The sequence below is a fragment of the Corythoichthys intestinalis genome, chromosome 16 (assembly GCF_030265065.1).
Source record: "Corythoichthys intestinalis isolate RoL2023-P3 chromosome 16, ASM3026506v1, whole genome shotgun sequence".
Lineage (NCBI taxonomy): Eukaryota > Metazoa > Chordata > Actinopteri > Syngnathiformes > Syngnathidae > Corythoichthys > Corythoichthys intestinalis.
Window position 1 is genome coordinate 14,631,614 of NC_080410.1, and position 15,190 is coordinate 14,646,803.

A 15,190-nucleotide genomic window follows, 5' to 3' on the forward strand; every position below is an offset into this window, starting at 1 on the left:
GTCAGCGCTGACACTACTGCTTTTGTCCACCGGTGTTGCAAAAATCGACCAAAACTGAAAAGCTACCAAGTGTTTCTATAAATGGATTTTGTCAAAATTAGGCATTAAAAAGCATTAAACTAAATGTTCCAGGCATTAAAAATTATATAAGCTTGATGGTTAAAAAAATCTTTTTTTTTTTTACATAATTAGAGTTGTCTGATATTATCGGGTAGCTGATATTATCGGCCAATAAAAGCATTTTAAAATGACATCAGATAATATTGACATTGTTTTGCTGAATTTTCGGTGACATCTCTAGACCATTTGCATTCATGTTGCAAAATTTAAATGAATAATAAATGAGTAAAAAATAACGGATTATAAACCCATTACATACCTCATATACTGTACTGAAGCTGTGTGCCTTTGTTATTTTGTGCCAGAGGCACAAAAAGCACAAAAAAACTCATGTTTTGATTTCAACAATATAGTGGTGTGGTGCAATATAGAGCCGGTGCAATATAGGCACTTTTTCCATATCTTCAGTTGAAGCTCTTATTTTCACAATGTTTATTAGAACACCTTGAAGTTGTTTTATAGGGCTTTGCAAGGCAAAAGCCCACGTACCAAAATTCCTGTTTTTTTTTTTTTTTTTTAAGGCGTTTCTTCGGCGCACCGCACAGGCCAAACCGTTTGACTGACCGTCACCGGTCAAAAATCGAATTGAATGGAATTTTCGCGCGACGCAGGGAATTTTCGATTTTTAACTAAAAAAAAAAACTCATAAAGTTGAGCACCGTCTTCATTACTGAAAAAAAAACAATGTTTAATAACTGCAAAACGATGGCAGTTCAAACAAAAAAAATTACAGCACAAACCAGCACTAACGGCGAAGAAAAAAATGGCATCATCGCGGGTCCATTCCGCCGCAGATGGAAGGCTGTGCGTGACATCATCACTATACTTTATTATGAATATCTTGAAAACTGTAGCAGTTCAAACAAAACTTTCTACAGCACAATCCAGCACTAACGAAGCATAATCGAATGGCATCATCGCTGTTCCATTCCGCCGCAGATGGGGGGCTGCGCGTGACGTCACCACTTTACTTTATTACCAATATCTCGAAAACCGTAGCAGTTCAAAAAAAACTTTTTACAGCACAATCCAGCACTAACGAGGCTGAACCAAATGACACCACTGGGGTTCCATTCCGCCGCAGATGGGGGGCTGGGTGAACTCTGGATGACCTAAAAAACAATGTTTAATAACTGCAAAACGATGATGGCACAAACGAAACTTTTTGCAGCACAAACCAGCACTAACGACGGAGAAAAAAATGGCATTATTGCCGTTGCATTCCGCCGCAGATGGGGAGCTGTGCGTGACGTCATCACTATACATTATTATGAATATCTCGAAAACCGTAGCAGTTCAAACAAAACTTTTTGCAGCACAATCCAGCACTAACGAGGCAGAATCAAATGACACCACTGGGGTTCCATTCCGCCGCAGATGGGGGGCTGGGTGAACTCTGGATGACCTAAAAAAACAATGTTTAATAACTGCAAAACGATGATGGCACAAACGAAACTTTTTGCAGCACAAACAAGCACAATCATAGCACAAATGATTGACATAATGTTTAAATAAATATGCGTCTGATGGGGGGCCAACTTCACGGAGGTCTTTGTAGCAGTGAATTGTTTTTGTTGCATTTTTTAACCGATTGAAGTTCTTTGCTATGCCACGCTGTGTCGGTGTCATATTTGGTAAGCCACAGTAGTAGGGGCTACACCGTATTTCGATTTTCTTTCAGTGGGCCGTTGTGTCGGCCGAATAATCAAGATGATTTCATTCATTCGCCCCTCCAAGTCAAATTGGATTGGACGTCAAGTGCCACGATATATTGAGTAATCGTCAACTCATCGGTTATCAAATCAATTTTGATAGACGATTAAACATTGCTGACTGGAAAATTGTCCAAATACATTTTTTTCTTTTAGCTTGATAGCATTTTTTTTATTTCAGTTTTTTCCCCTTTAAATAAAAAGGGAAACTATACTCTTCATTCAGTTTGTTTTAATTAAAAAAGGAAAATTGTAAATATTCTTCCTATTTTTAAATTCATTTTTCTAATCTTTGACATACTATTTTTTATCTTAAATGGTAAACATTATTCATTTGGGGATTTCTTTACAAAAAGGAAAACCAGTAAATACCCGTATTGGCCCGAATATAAAACGGTGTTTAGATAAGATAAGATAATAAGATTGAAAAAGACGGGGTCGTCTTCTATTCGCGGTCTTGACATTATACCCATTCACGACGCTAGATGGCGCCAGATATCATTGAAGCGATGTTTTGTCATGACAGATCTCAGCTACTCTCAAGTTTAACCAGTTTGCATTATTGTATTGCAATGTTTTTCCTTATTCAGATTTGTTTCAAGACTACAGTTAGACTTCAATTTGATGGTTAATGCAGTTATTGCAATTTTGATGATTTATCACAATAGATTGGTTTATTTACATTTAAAAAACCAGAAGCCATTCATTTACGAATGTAATTGCACTTTAGTTTACATATTTAATTGTTCAGATATTAAGATTTGAATGAGGCAAAATAACATGCTTTTTCTCTCAAATATATTGTTATAATCATTTGTTTAGGATGTACTGTAATTATTTTAAGTATAAAAATTAATTTGGTTTTCAAAAAGTCTTTTTTCAAACTTGAGTCTTGAAAAAGAGGGGGTCGTCTTATAATCAGGGCCGTCTTATATTCGGGCCAATACGGTATCTCTGGTTTAATTACAAAAAAAAAAAGTACATTACAGTAAATATTCTCAATTTTAAATTGTAGTTTTGTGTTTTAGGAACATTACTTCAATGCCTGTCTAAGTAGGCTGCTTTGCTTTAGATTAAAGCAGTGGTTCTTAACGCAGTTCGGTGAGTCAGCCTCAGGGGTTAGGTGAATGTTTAGAAAATGCTAAACCCTATTTTGTATGCTGACTAACGTTATAGGTTTGCCCCCAATTTATAGGCTTTATTTTATTTGTAGATAATAATAAATGATAGATTTGGATAATTACAAAGGAAGACATTTGCGTCATTATACGTCATGAAAATAGTATGTGATGCAAGGATGCGAAATTAAAATGAGAATGCAGACATGAAAACAAAAAACGGAACAATGTTAAATTTTATGAATTTCATTTTATGTAGGAACGAGAAATCAACAGCAAAAGGCAAAATTATTTGTAGTTAATTTCACTCTGGATGAAATTTGAACACGAATTACCGTAAAATTTTGGACTATAAATCGCTACTTTTTCCCCTCATTTTGAATCCTGCCGTTTATAGTCCAGCGCAGCTGATTTGTTGATTTATTTGGGTTAATAGGTGACACTTTATTTGACGATGGTGTCATCACACTGCCATAGGACCGTGATAATTATGACATGACACTATCATGGGCATTATTGAATGCTTATGACAGATGTCATTGAATGAATGAATTTATTGTCATTGTCATCATCATCATAATCATTGACAGTTTCAGAGTGTGGAATTTGCCCGAAAAAAAAGACGATGACAGACAAAGGAAAGACGGGAAAAAGCAAATGCTTATCGATACCCGTCCCCCAACAGCCCGGGACGCACAGTCAAGCATGTTTGTGTTACAGTCCAGTTATTATCAGTTTTTTTGTTTGTTTTTTAACTCACATATAATTCAAAAGTCATTGATTGCCATGGAATTTCACATATTGTCCATTTGAGTGGGTTCATTGTATCACTTGATGTCCAAGTTGGTGTAGGGAGGGGTGGCCGGGGGTATCATGGAGGCCCACGTCTGCTGTATCTGCTTCAGAAGATTAGTCATCATCCTCCCTTCCCTGGTTGCCGCGAGCGAGCCTTTCATGATCCCGGCGCTCCGTGATGATTTTTGTGACCATTTGAGCGGTGGCATCACTTCACGCTGCTTGTTCCTTCGTCACCTGGGACAATTTGTCACCGTTGTTATGAGCAACCTCCATTGCCTCGTGGAGTTGACTCTTGATTCTCATCGAGAATTGGTGTACCCAGAGGGCACCAAGAAGCAACAGGAGGGCGGGCGCCATCAGAGAGCCGAAGATAAAGTGGTCCTCGATGTCCTCAATCTGGAGAGACGTTAAGCATATTGGCCTCCATTTTCCCCAGGCATCCTCCACATAACCAGACGTGAAGGTGTTGGCCGGACATGGCCGTTGGCTTGCTGTAGGTTTCATTGTAGAAAAATTTTGTCCAAAGAGCTGAGTGTCCAGTCGATAAGCTCCATCTTACAGCAGGTTAAACACAGCACTCGCGTTGCAATGGCAGATCAGTAATCCAATTTTACTGGAGGGCATATCTTTAGAGCACTGTTATGTCTTATTCTCTGTCCCTGACATTTAATCATCCTTTGTTTGCCATTTTGTTGTGGGAACAATCTGTGCGGATGTGTGTGTGCAGTGCAGCTATGACTCACTTTGGTCCATTAAGTATCATCCGGCAAATTATGTCACTAACTCCGTTTATGTCCAGCTTGGATCTTTTAATTCCATTTAAAAGTGAGATGATTGGCCGGATGACACAAAATTACATCTGTCATTGGCATGCATTAATGCTCATGGCAGTGTCATATCATAATTATGATGTTCTTATGACAGTTTTATGGCGCAACTGTCAAATAAAGTGTTGCCAAATACCATCGCTAGCAATTAATGAAACAACTAGAACAGTAACTGAAGAAATAATTAGCAAAAGAACATGAATTTTGATTGTTATTTATATATGTAGCGCTGCAATGCATGCTAGGAGGTATGTTGGATGACAATAATGTTGACAGCAGGTGGCAGCAGAAGTTGACTGTCTCCCCCAAGGGAGCATTGATGGCCAAATGAAGCTTCTGGAAGCAATGGAGCTTTGCAATGGAGCTTTGCAGCGAATTGCATCAAAGCTTCATGGTTGTTTATATGGTCTTAAACATTCTTATGATGCCACTGTCAAATAAAGTTTTACTGGTTAATGTATTTTGGTGTAAATATCCCATAATACAGTGCGGACAGTTACGGCTTCTAGTCCACTGCAGCTTATCTATGAACAAATGCCATTTTCGTGTCAAATTTGGTGGGTGGCGGCTTACAGTCAGGTGTGCCTTATAGTCTGAAAATTACGGTATTCCTTTCACTGGCTATTTGAGTACATTTTTTGGATGACTACTTCTACTTTTACTTGAGTAATATTATTTTGAAGTAACAAAAGATGGATCGATCGGGCCCGATCACGTCATTTTCAAAGTATCGGAATCGGCAAAAAAATATCGGCCATGCTTTTTTAAAAAAATATATTTTAATTAAATAGTTTTCTTATTGTATTTAACGTTACAGACATAATATATTACACTTATCCAGAGTCTTTAGTTTAGGCTTATGGTAAGGATATCAAATTCATCCCAAAAACAGCAGTAATTGATTTTTTAAAAAATGTAACATGTTAGAATATTTAATGCAATTAATGCATGCGTTGCACGACCCACTCAGGCATTGTTGCGCTCCATCTGTAATGGCGCCGTTATGCCAATATACAGAGCCAAAAGACAGCGTATAATGAGTAGAGTGACTTTTGGCTGCCTTTGGAACCTTATTTTAATTGCCTAAAGCCTTACAATCCCTCTCCCTGCGATTAGAATTATCATGGGAAGCAATGTGGGGAAGCCAATTAGCAATTGATCTTTTTCTTAACACTTTGAATTATCTCCCATCGCAGAGAAGATATATGAATTGGTAGCACTACGCACAGTCGTGGTTTCACTTGTCATGGTTCCACTTCCCATCATGCATTGGGCATGGCCTTCAGTATCATTTACTGAAAGCTCAACAAATACACTAGATGGCAATATTTAGTCACAATATATAAAGTCACAAATCTTTCCCTCTCACAGAAAGAATGTTAATAATGTAAATGCCATCTTGAGGATTTATTGTCTTAAAAAAAAATACAGTACTCATGTACTGTATGTTGAATGTATATATTCGTCCGAGTTTTATTCATTTTTTTCTTAATGCATTGCCAAAATGTACATGATCGGGAAAAATTATCGGGAATGATTAGAATTGAATCGGGAGGGGAAAAAAAGCAATCGGATCGAGAAATATCGGGATTGGCAGATACTCAAACTAAAATGATCGGGATCGGATCGGGAGCAAAAAAAAACATGATCGGAACAACCCTAGAAGTAACGCTACTCTTACTTGAGTACAAATTTTGGCTACTCTACCCACCACTGTCCACGCATCATCTTACCTTTCTGTGTGACCCTCCCCTCGCCCAACCGTGCCCACTTTACGCCCGCAAACCAGGCCCCTTAGATCCCCGGGTGCCGTAAATGTTAACTTGCTAGGTTTTGAATTTGTAAAAAAAAAATGGCTTTATTATGAATTTCTGAAGGGTTTGGTGAATGTACCTGTGAAACTCGTGGGGTTCAGTACCTTTGGCAAGGTTTTAAAGCAAGCATTTAAAGGAAGGACAGAGAAATTGGTCAGCTCACAGTCAAAAAGTAGATATTGAGTAAAAGCAGAAATCTTTTTGTGGGTAACAGTGATCAGATTTTCCAGCTTTGCACAACAAGAACTTTGACCAACACTGCAACCTTGAAATGTGCATAGGCCTTCGCTATGTGTCTGTGTGTACTTTGTTAACTTAACACCCAGATGGAAATTTCTCTGATGATGTCAATGGCTGGGCGGTCATTGTCATGCCGTGCTTAAAAGCTGAAGAGAAACCTCCGTGGAGTCATCGCAGTTAAGACGATGAAGAATTTGGTTCTGCCTGCCACTCTGCTGGGTGAGAAACCTAATCGGGAGATTCACTAAACCTTCGCCTGTCTCGTGCTAACTTTGTTTTTGCTCGTGTGCAGCTTTGGTGTGCGTGTGTGAGGGCGTGACCTTCGGGCAGATATGCCAGGGGAACCCCAATAACGCCAGGAGAGGGTCAGACCGGTGGGGTGAAGGCTACTACGGAGCATCACGGTAAGCCTCACACAACCTGAAAACCCAGAGCGGACAAATTGGATTTGTCCAATTGCTGACCTGTGAATATGTTGTCTTCTAGGGGGGGCAGGAGCCACCAAGGTCTAGACATCAATTGTGAAGACGGCTCGGTGGTCTACGCTCCATTTGATGTCACTCTCAACGGGAAAGTCATTGTCTATACTGACCCCACGAAGGAGGCCATCAACAACGGCATCAACATGCAGGGCGAAGGTCAACGCCGCACTCATACCTTCACCTCAGACCGCAAAAGTACTCAGAAATGATCTTTTGCTGTGTGACTTTCATCTGCTCCATGCAGGTCTTTGCTTCAAATTCTTCTACGTGAGGCCGGATAAGGTTAGCGGAACGGTGAATAAGGGCCAGCGTCTGGGCGTCATGATGAACATGCAGAGCGTCTACCCGGGAATCACCTCGCACGTGCACGTGCAAATGTGCGACAAGAGTGATCCCACAGGTTACTTCTGAGAATCTGAGCAATTTATCTCATACTCCGCCATTGACAGCGATAGACGTCCAATCCATTTTGGAGTGACAGCGAGGACCAAAAGTGGTATTTGCCATTTGGCAAAATCGATTTTGCCATGTGGCCTTTTTTTTGCCATGTGGCAAAAATTTTTTGCCATGTGGCCTTTTTTTTTGCCATGTGGCAAAATTTTTTTGCCATGTGGCATTTTTTTTGCCATGTGACAAAAAAAATTTGCCATGTGGAATTTTTTTTTGCCATGTGGCAATTTTTTTTGCCATGTGGCATTTTGTTTTTTTGCCATGTGGCATTGTTTTGCCAGGTAGCAAACTTTTTTTGCCAAGTGGCAAAAAAAAATTGCCATGTGGCATTTTTTTTTTGCCAAGTGGCAAAAAAAAAATTGCCATGTGGCATTTTTTTTTGCCATGTAGCAAACATTTTTTGCCATGTGGCAATTTTTTGTGCCATGTGGCAAAATTTTTTTGCCATGTGGAATTTTTTTTGCCATGTGGCAAAATTTTTTGCCATGTGGCATTTTTTTGCCAAGTGGCAAAAAAAAATTGCCATGTGGCATTTTTTTTGCCATGTAGCAAACATTTTTTGCCATGTGGCAATTTTTTGTGCCATGTGGCAAAATTTTTTTGCCATGTGGCATTTTTTTTTGCCATGTAGCAAACATTTTTTGCCATGTGGCAATTTTTTGTGCCATGTGGCAAAATTTTTTTGCCATGTGGAATTTTTTTTGCCATGTGGCAAAAATTTTTGCCATGTGGCATTTTTTTGCCAAGTGGCAAAAAAAAATTGCCATGTGGCATTTTTTTTGCCATGTAGCAAACATTTTTTGCCATGTGGCAATTTTTTGTGCCATGTGGCAAAATTTTTTTGCCATGTGGAATTTTTTTTGCCATGTGGCAAAATTTTTTGCCATGTGGCATTTTTTTGCCATGTGGTATTTTTTTGCCATGTAGCAAAATTTTTTTGCAATGTGGCAAAAAATGTTTGCCATGTAGCAAAAAAATTTTGCCATGTGGAATTTTTTTGTTGCCATGTGGCATAAATTTTTTGCCACATGGCAAATAAATACCACATGGTAAAAACCACTTTTGGTTTTTGGCCCTGCTGCCATTTTGATTTGGAGGGCAGAAATTGTTCATTCATCTTTAACCCTTAGCAGCTAATAAGTTAATGAAATCATATAGCAAATTAAGTGAATTTAATGACAAAAAGGCACATAATATGAGCATTTTTGGATTAGCGCTATACATTTTAACAGCAAACAAGTTCAAAATTTACTTGGTTATTTTTTTAGAACAGCCTATCGTTGTACAGTGTACACTTTTTGAATGGGACCAATAAAGATGTCATGGCATTAATGTCTGTGATACTTTCGTGGTTCTTTTATTTATTTATTTATTTATTTTATATGGTGTCATTTGGAAGTAACAGAGTGGACACTAACAGAGTGGACATTTTGTGCAAGAGTTAGCCCTCAGCCTAACTTTGCTAGCATAATAGCTAATATGAATTTGTATGCTTGATGAGAAATCTATAATTTTACAAATAAACCTTTTGAAATGATTCAATTATTTTTCAAATATACATGGTGGAAAACAGAGACAGGGCTGAAAAAGCAGTTTTTGGTGTTGCACCCCTCTTTAAAAGAAACAGCTGTATTTTAAGCAAGGGCATAGGTTTCGTCTCAATATTGGTAGGGACAATATAACAGCATAACAGCCATGTACACTTTTTGCTTGAGACGGGACATTAATAAGACCAAGCAGATTGGGTGAAAGGCGGTCACGGCTACACTTCTCACCAATGTGAACCAAATTAATTGATAGGCTAAATTATTAATGCAAAATAAATCAATACAAATTTATTCTTCACTGCTAATTTATAACGTCTTAATCTGATAATTTTTCTTAAATCTGGTCGAATAATTTTCTCCATCTTGTTCTGAGTGTTAAAGGCTGGTTAAAAGATGCGTCAGATTCTTCCAATTACTTGAAGTAAATGTTACTATAGTATTTGTTCTTATTAAGGCCAAGTTGTTCATTTTTCACCTAAATCAAGAAAAAAATGCCTTCAAATAATGTTTTGAACAATAACTATTCTTAAATTAAGAACATTTCTGACAAACAATTTTTTTTTTTTTTTTTTATATTAAATATACAAACGTTTTGCTTAAAATAAGTCTGGTAAGCTTATTTTCAGCTAGGTGTTTTTCTTATTTCAAGAAATCTGAGTAAAATTTACTTGAAGCACTAGCAGATAGTTTCACTTATTTCTAGTAGATTTACGCTGAAAACAAGGGAAGTTAAGTTTTTCTGTGCATATGTACTGGTTTGTTACGTGGTACACAGTTCGATTCAAACCTTTGTTTTCAAAAACTACAAAAGAAACCTTTTGAAAACTTCCAGAATAGGTGTCTGGATTTTATAAGCAAATTTAAATTGCAATATTTAAACGTAGAGGTGGGTAGAGTAGCCAAACATTTTACTCAAGTAAGTGTAGCGTTACTTCAAAAATAATATTACTCAAGTAAGAGTAAAAGTAGTCATCCAAAAAATGGACTCAAGTACAAGTAAAAAAGTATACAGTGAAAAGAATACTCAAGTAAGAGTAACATTTTGGGTAACTGCTTATTTTTGTTTGATTTTTTTTTAACAATGGTGTATGAACCGTTGTTATAATGATACTGGACAATAACACAATACATAACCACATTAAGCCAAAGAAATACCTCCCAAAAAATACATTGAATTCCAATGAGAGAAAAAAAAACAAAAAACATTTATTCGTCCAAAGAGCATTGACGCCCTCTGATTGGTATAATGGAGTCATGTGATTATTTTTGCGACGTCTCATTGGTGAAATCGGTAGAGTTACTTGCTTGCAAAAAAATAATCCAATTACCAATCAATCAATCAATCAATCAATCAATCAATCAATCAATCAATCAATCAATCAATCAATCAATCAATCAACTTTATTTGTATAGCACATTTAAAAAATCCGCCAAGGAGAACAAAGTGCTTTACATACCATAAAACAGCAAAATAAGTTAACTTTCAAAAATAAAACAAACACATAAAAATAAAATAAACAAACAGTCATTGCACATTAAAAGCTGAAGAAAAATAAAATGTTTTCAGGCGTGATTTAAAATCCGTAAGTGAAGGGGCCTGTCTAATAGTAAGTGGTAATTGGTTCCACAGCCTGGGCGTGGGCGCCATCACTGCAAATGCACGGTCACCCCTAAGCTTCAGCCTTGATTTTGGGACTTTTAGAAGCAAGTGGTCAGCTGATCTGAGGGTTCTGGTTGGACTATAAGGCTAAAGCAGTTCTGACAGATATGGCGGCGCAAGATTATTCAAACATTTAAAAACAAGTAATAATATCTTAAAATAGATTCAGTAATGTACTGAGAGCCAGTGAAGAGATGCTAAAATCGGGGTGATATGTTCGCGCCAGCGGGTTTTAGCTAGGAGTCGAGCAGCAGAGTTTTGCACAAGTTGTAGACGGGCCAGTGCAGCCTGACCGACGCCTGCATACAAAGAATTACCATAATCCAGCCGAGTTATGACAAAAGCATGGATGAATTTCTCCAAATCAGAGCGTGAAACAATAGATTTCACCTTAGCAATCTGGCAAAGCTGATAAAAACAGTCACGTACAACGCAAAAAATCTGCTTCTGAAATTTAAAATCAGAATCAAATTGGACCTCTAGATTTTTGACACAGTTCATAAGAAATGGAGACAATGAACCGAGGTCAACATTCAAAGAGGCCTGGCTACTTGGTCTGAACACCATGACTTCAGTCTTGCTGTCATTCAAACTTAAAAAAGTCACGACTTTATGTCGTTGAGGCATTCAATGAGTTGACAGAACGTGCCATTTTGTGCCATTGGAAAATAGAGCATACAAATGAAATAAAACACCATGTTTCCTAAAAACAGAACTAAGAGGCAATAAATAAAGCGAAAATAAAAGAGGGCCGAGGACAGATCCCTGGAGAACCCCGTGTGGAAGCGATGCCTTTTTGGACATGAAAATAATAAAATAATTAATCTAATAATCTTTTGTTTATTTAGCACCTTTGGATAACTTTGAGAGTCCAACTGAATGTAAAAGAGTGCTTATTCAACACCACAAAAGCTTCGGGAGCAAAATAGTATCAGGGTGAAAATTTTGACAGAACACCGGCTGTGAACGTGTGTAAATGTCAAGTCATCAGCCAATCAAACTTGCGTTTGAGGGGGGATAAAATGGACGAGCACATTCATCAAGTGAAGATAGGTCAATGTAAGTCTGAACATATTGAAAGTACTGTAGTTCACTTAATAATGGTAGGGTTATTTCTAACCTTACAACATGGGAAGACAATTTAAATTATCTATATAATTGAAGTAATTATACAATGCAAATAAGGTTGCATAAAAGTTGGTGGGGATAATTCAAGCATCCTGAAAAGTTGGTAGTGTTATATCCCTACCGTCCCTATGCTAACCTATACCCTTGATTTTAAGCCAAGAGAACTGTTGTGTTTGATAGAACAATATGTCTATATGCTGCCATAGCAGTTTCATGGCATATTATGCCCCAGATTATTTTTAATTTGTCCATTTTACCCTGGAGACCCCCGTTTACAGACAATGCGCAAACGCTTTTGTTTCAACCCAGCCATAAACAGAATGTAAGTGATTATATTTGTTATTCAAAATGTCTATCAATTTTAGTTTAGAATTATTAATTTATGTCTAATATTTACTATAAAAAAAAGACTTTAAAAATTATTCACTCGCATTTTTTAAAAACTTTTAAACAAATTACGTCACAATGAAAAAAATAGTGTCTGTAAATACAGTGGGGCAAATAAGTATTTAGTCAACCACCAATTGTGCAAGTTTTCCTACTTGAAAAGATTAGAGAGGCCTGTAATTGTCAACATGGGTGAACCTCATCCATGAGAGACAGAATGTGAAAAAAAAAATCACATTGTTTGCTTTTCAAATAATTTATTTCCAAATTAGAGTGGAAAATAAGTATTTGGTCATCTACTAACACGCAAGATTTCTGGCTGTCAAAGAGGTCTAACTTCTTCTAACGAGGTCTAACGAGGCTCCACTCCTTACCTGTATTAATGGCCCCTGTTTTAACTCATTATCGGTATAAAAGACACCTGTCCATAATCTCAGTCAGTCACACTCCAAACTCCACTATGCCAAGACCAAAGAGCTGTCGAAGGACACCAGAGACAAAACTGTAGACCTGCACCAGGCTGGGAAGACTGAATCTGCAATAGGTAAAACGCTTGGTGTAAAGAAATCAACTGTGGGAGTAATTATTAGAAAATGGAAGACATACAAGACCACTGATAATCTCCCTCAATCTGGGGCTCCATGCAAGATCTCACCCCGTGGCATGAAACTGATAATAAGAATGGTGAGCAAAAATCCCAGAACCACACGGGGGGACCTAGTGAATGACCTACAGAGAGCTGGGACCACAGTAACAAAGGCTACTATCAGTAACACAATGCGCTGCCAGGGACTCAAATCCTGCACTGCCAGACGTGTCCTCCTGCTGAAGAAAGTACACGTCCAGGCCCGTCTGCGGTTCGCTAGAGAGCATTTGGATGATCCAGAAGAGGACTGGGAGAATGTGCTATGGTCACATGAAACCAAAGTAGAACTTATTGGTAGAAACACAAGTTCTCGTATTTGGAGGAGAAAGAACACTGAATTGCATCCGAAGAACACCATACCCACTGTAAAGCATGGAGGTGGAAACATCATGCTTTGGGGCTGTTTATCTGCAAAGGGACCAGGACGACTGATCTGTGTAAAGGAAAGAATGAATGGGGCCATGTATCGAGAGATTTTGAGTGAAAATGTCCTTCCATCAGCAAGGGCATTGAAGATGAGACGTGGCAGGGTCTTTCAGCATGACAATGATCTCAAACACACAGCCAGGGCAACAAAGGAGTGGCTTTGTAAGAAACATTTCAAGGTCCTGGAGTGGCCTAGCCAGTCTCCAGATCTCAACCCCATAGAAAATCTGTGGAGGGAGTTGAAAGTCCGTGTTGCTCAACGACAGCCCCAAAAAATCAGTGCTCTAGAGGAGATCTGCAGGGAGGAATGGACCAAAATACCAGCAACAGTGTGTGAAAAGCTTGTGAAGAGTTACAGAAAACGTTTGGCCTCCGTTATTGCCAACAAAGGGTACATAACAAAGTATTGAGATGAACTTTTGGTATTGACCAAATAATTATTTTCCACCATGATTTGCAAATAAATTATTTAAAAATCAAACAATGTGATTTTCAGGTTTTTTCCACATTCTTTCTCTCATGGTTGAGGTTTACCCATGTTGACAATTACAGGCCTCTCTAATATTTTCATGAGGGAGAACTTGCACAATTAGTGGTTGACTAAATACTTATTTACCCCACTGTAGGTCAAAGATATCTACCTCATAACTATCGCCTAATTGTATTTTTTTGTTACTGTCGCATTTACCCCAATATTTTAGAGGATAAACTATCGATCCATACAAAGAAATTAAAAAAAAAAAAAAACGTTTAAAAGGGTAAATATTTGAAAAAGAAATTCTCGACCACCCCTTGTTGTCTGTGAATTCTGCATCTCGACCTTTGTTATATTACTGTGTTTCACCCATAAAATCGCCACAAAGTCCGGCTGTGGCCATTCACCGCTGTCTTGACACTTGGTGATAAATGCTACATGGAGTTTTTTTGATCGAAAAAAGGTAAGTATACGATAATATCTCATTAAAATCATGGTGTCTATAGTTGTGGTGTCTTCATGCATGCATATTGATTATCAAAGACTTGAGTAGACAAAGGTGGATCATCTTGAAGTGTTCGTTATTTATTATGTACCAGGATGGATGTCCAAAACCTTTTTTAAAAGAGAAACTAAGAAAATGTCAAAGGCCTCAAAAATGTTAATCTTCACTCACCTAATTTGACCTACTTTTAAAGAGTCAAAAAATGTCCTCCTGTTCAAACTTTTCCCCCCAGAAAATAGATTTTAAGCTTTCAATGATGTATCACACATGCATACAGTATAGGACAATTTTGAAATTTGGCCAAATTGGGGGTCTCAGAGCGGAACTTCATGTCACCTGAGTGTTTTCCACCATGTATATTAGAAGTCGACTGATACGGTGATTTTCAAATGCTGATCTTGATGTCAATTTTTTTTTTTTTTTTCGCTGATTGCCAATATCCGAAACCGGGTATGTAAGCCGATATTTGAGGCCGATATACTTTTTAAAAATATATTTCTATTTTGGATTGTCCTCGACTTGGAATAATTTGTCAACTTTGGAGTCTTTGTTAAGGCCTTTATTTTTCACTCAGTCAAAAAGGTTCCCGATCCCTGGACTGAGGTCAAATGCCAACATTAACTCCTGCCTGGAGGTCGCACCTTGTTATATTGTTCTGTTTGGCACTATGTTGTCTATTAAGTGATGACCGAAGTTCCTAACGGAATGATAAGTTCTTTGAAGTGTTGAGAGCTCATACAGTCCTGTAATTAATTGTACTTGATCATTTAGATTGACATAATTTGCCGTAAACCACAAGTACAACATATTAACTTTTTGGTAGGTTTTAGCAATATAAATACATTAATTTTCGGA

General features: G+C 37.8%; 1 protein-coding gene across 1 annotated transcript; it reads left to right on the forward strand.

The window, feature by feature from the left end:
• The first annotated feature begins 6,725 nt into the window (after positions 1-6,725).
• Positions 6,726-8,899, forward strand: lect2.1 (leukocyte cell derived chemotaxin 2, tandem duplicate 1). The gene is made up of 4 exons (XM_057817783.1): positions 6,726-6,848; positions 6,922-7,033; positions 7,116-7,267; positions 7,356-8,899. The coding sequence occupies exons 1-4, from the start codon at positions 6,815-6,817 to the stop codon at positions 7,520-7,522; spliced, it is 465 nt and encodes a 154-aa protein (XP_057673766.1). The 5' UTR covers positions 6,726-6,814; the 3' UTR covers positions 7,523-8,899.
• Positions 8,900-15,190: the final 6,291 nt, after the last annotated feature.

What these genes read in the sequence shown, in the direction of transcription:
- lect2.1 (XM_057817783.1), top strand. Translation starts at nt 6,815, where the DNA reads ATGAAGAATTTGGTTCTGCCTGCCACTCTGCTGG. An exon ending in GGCTACTACGGAGCATCACG is followed by an intron (nt 7,034 to 7,115) that starts GTAAGCCTCACA and finishes GTTGTCTTCTAG; the next exon opens with GGGGGGCAGGAGCCACCAAG. An exon ending in CATCAACATGCAGGGCGAAG is followed by an intron (nt 7,268 to 7,355) that starts GTCAACGCCGCA and finishes TGCTCCATGCAG; the next exon opens with GTCTTTGCTTCAAATTCTTC.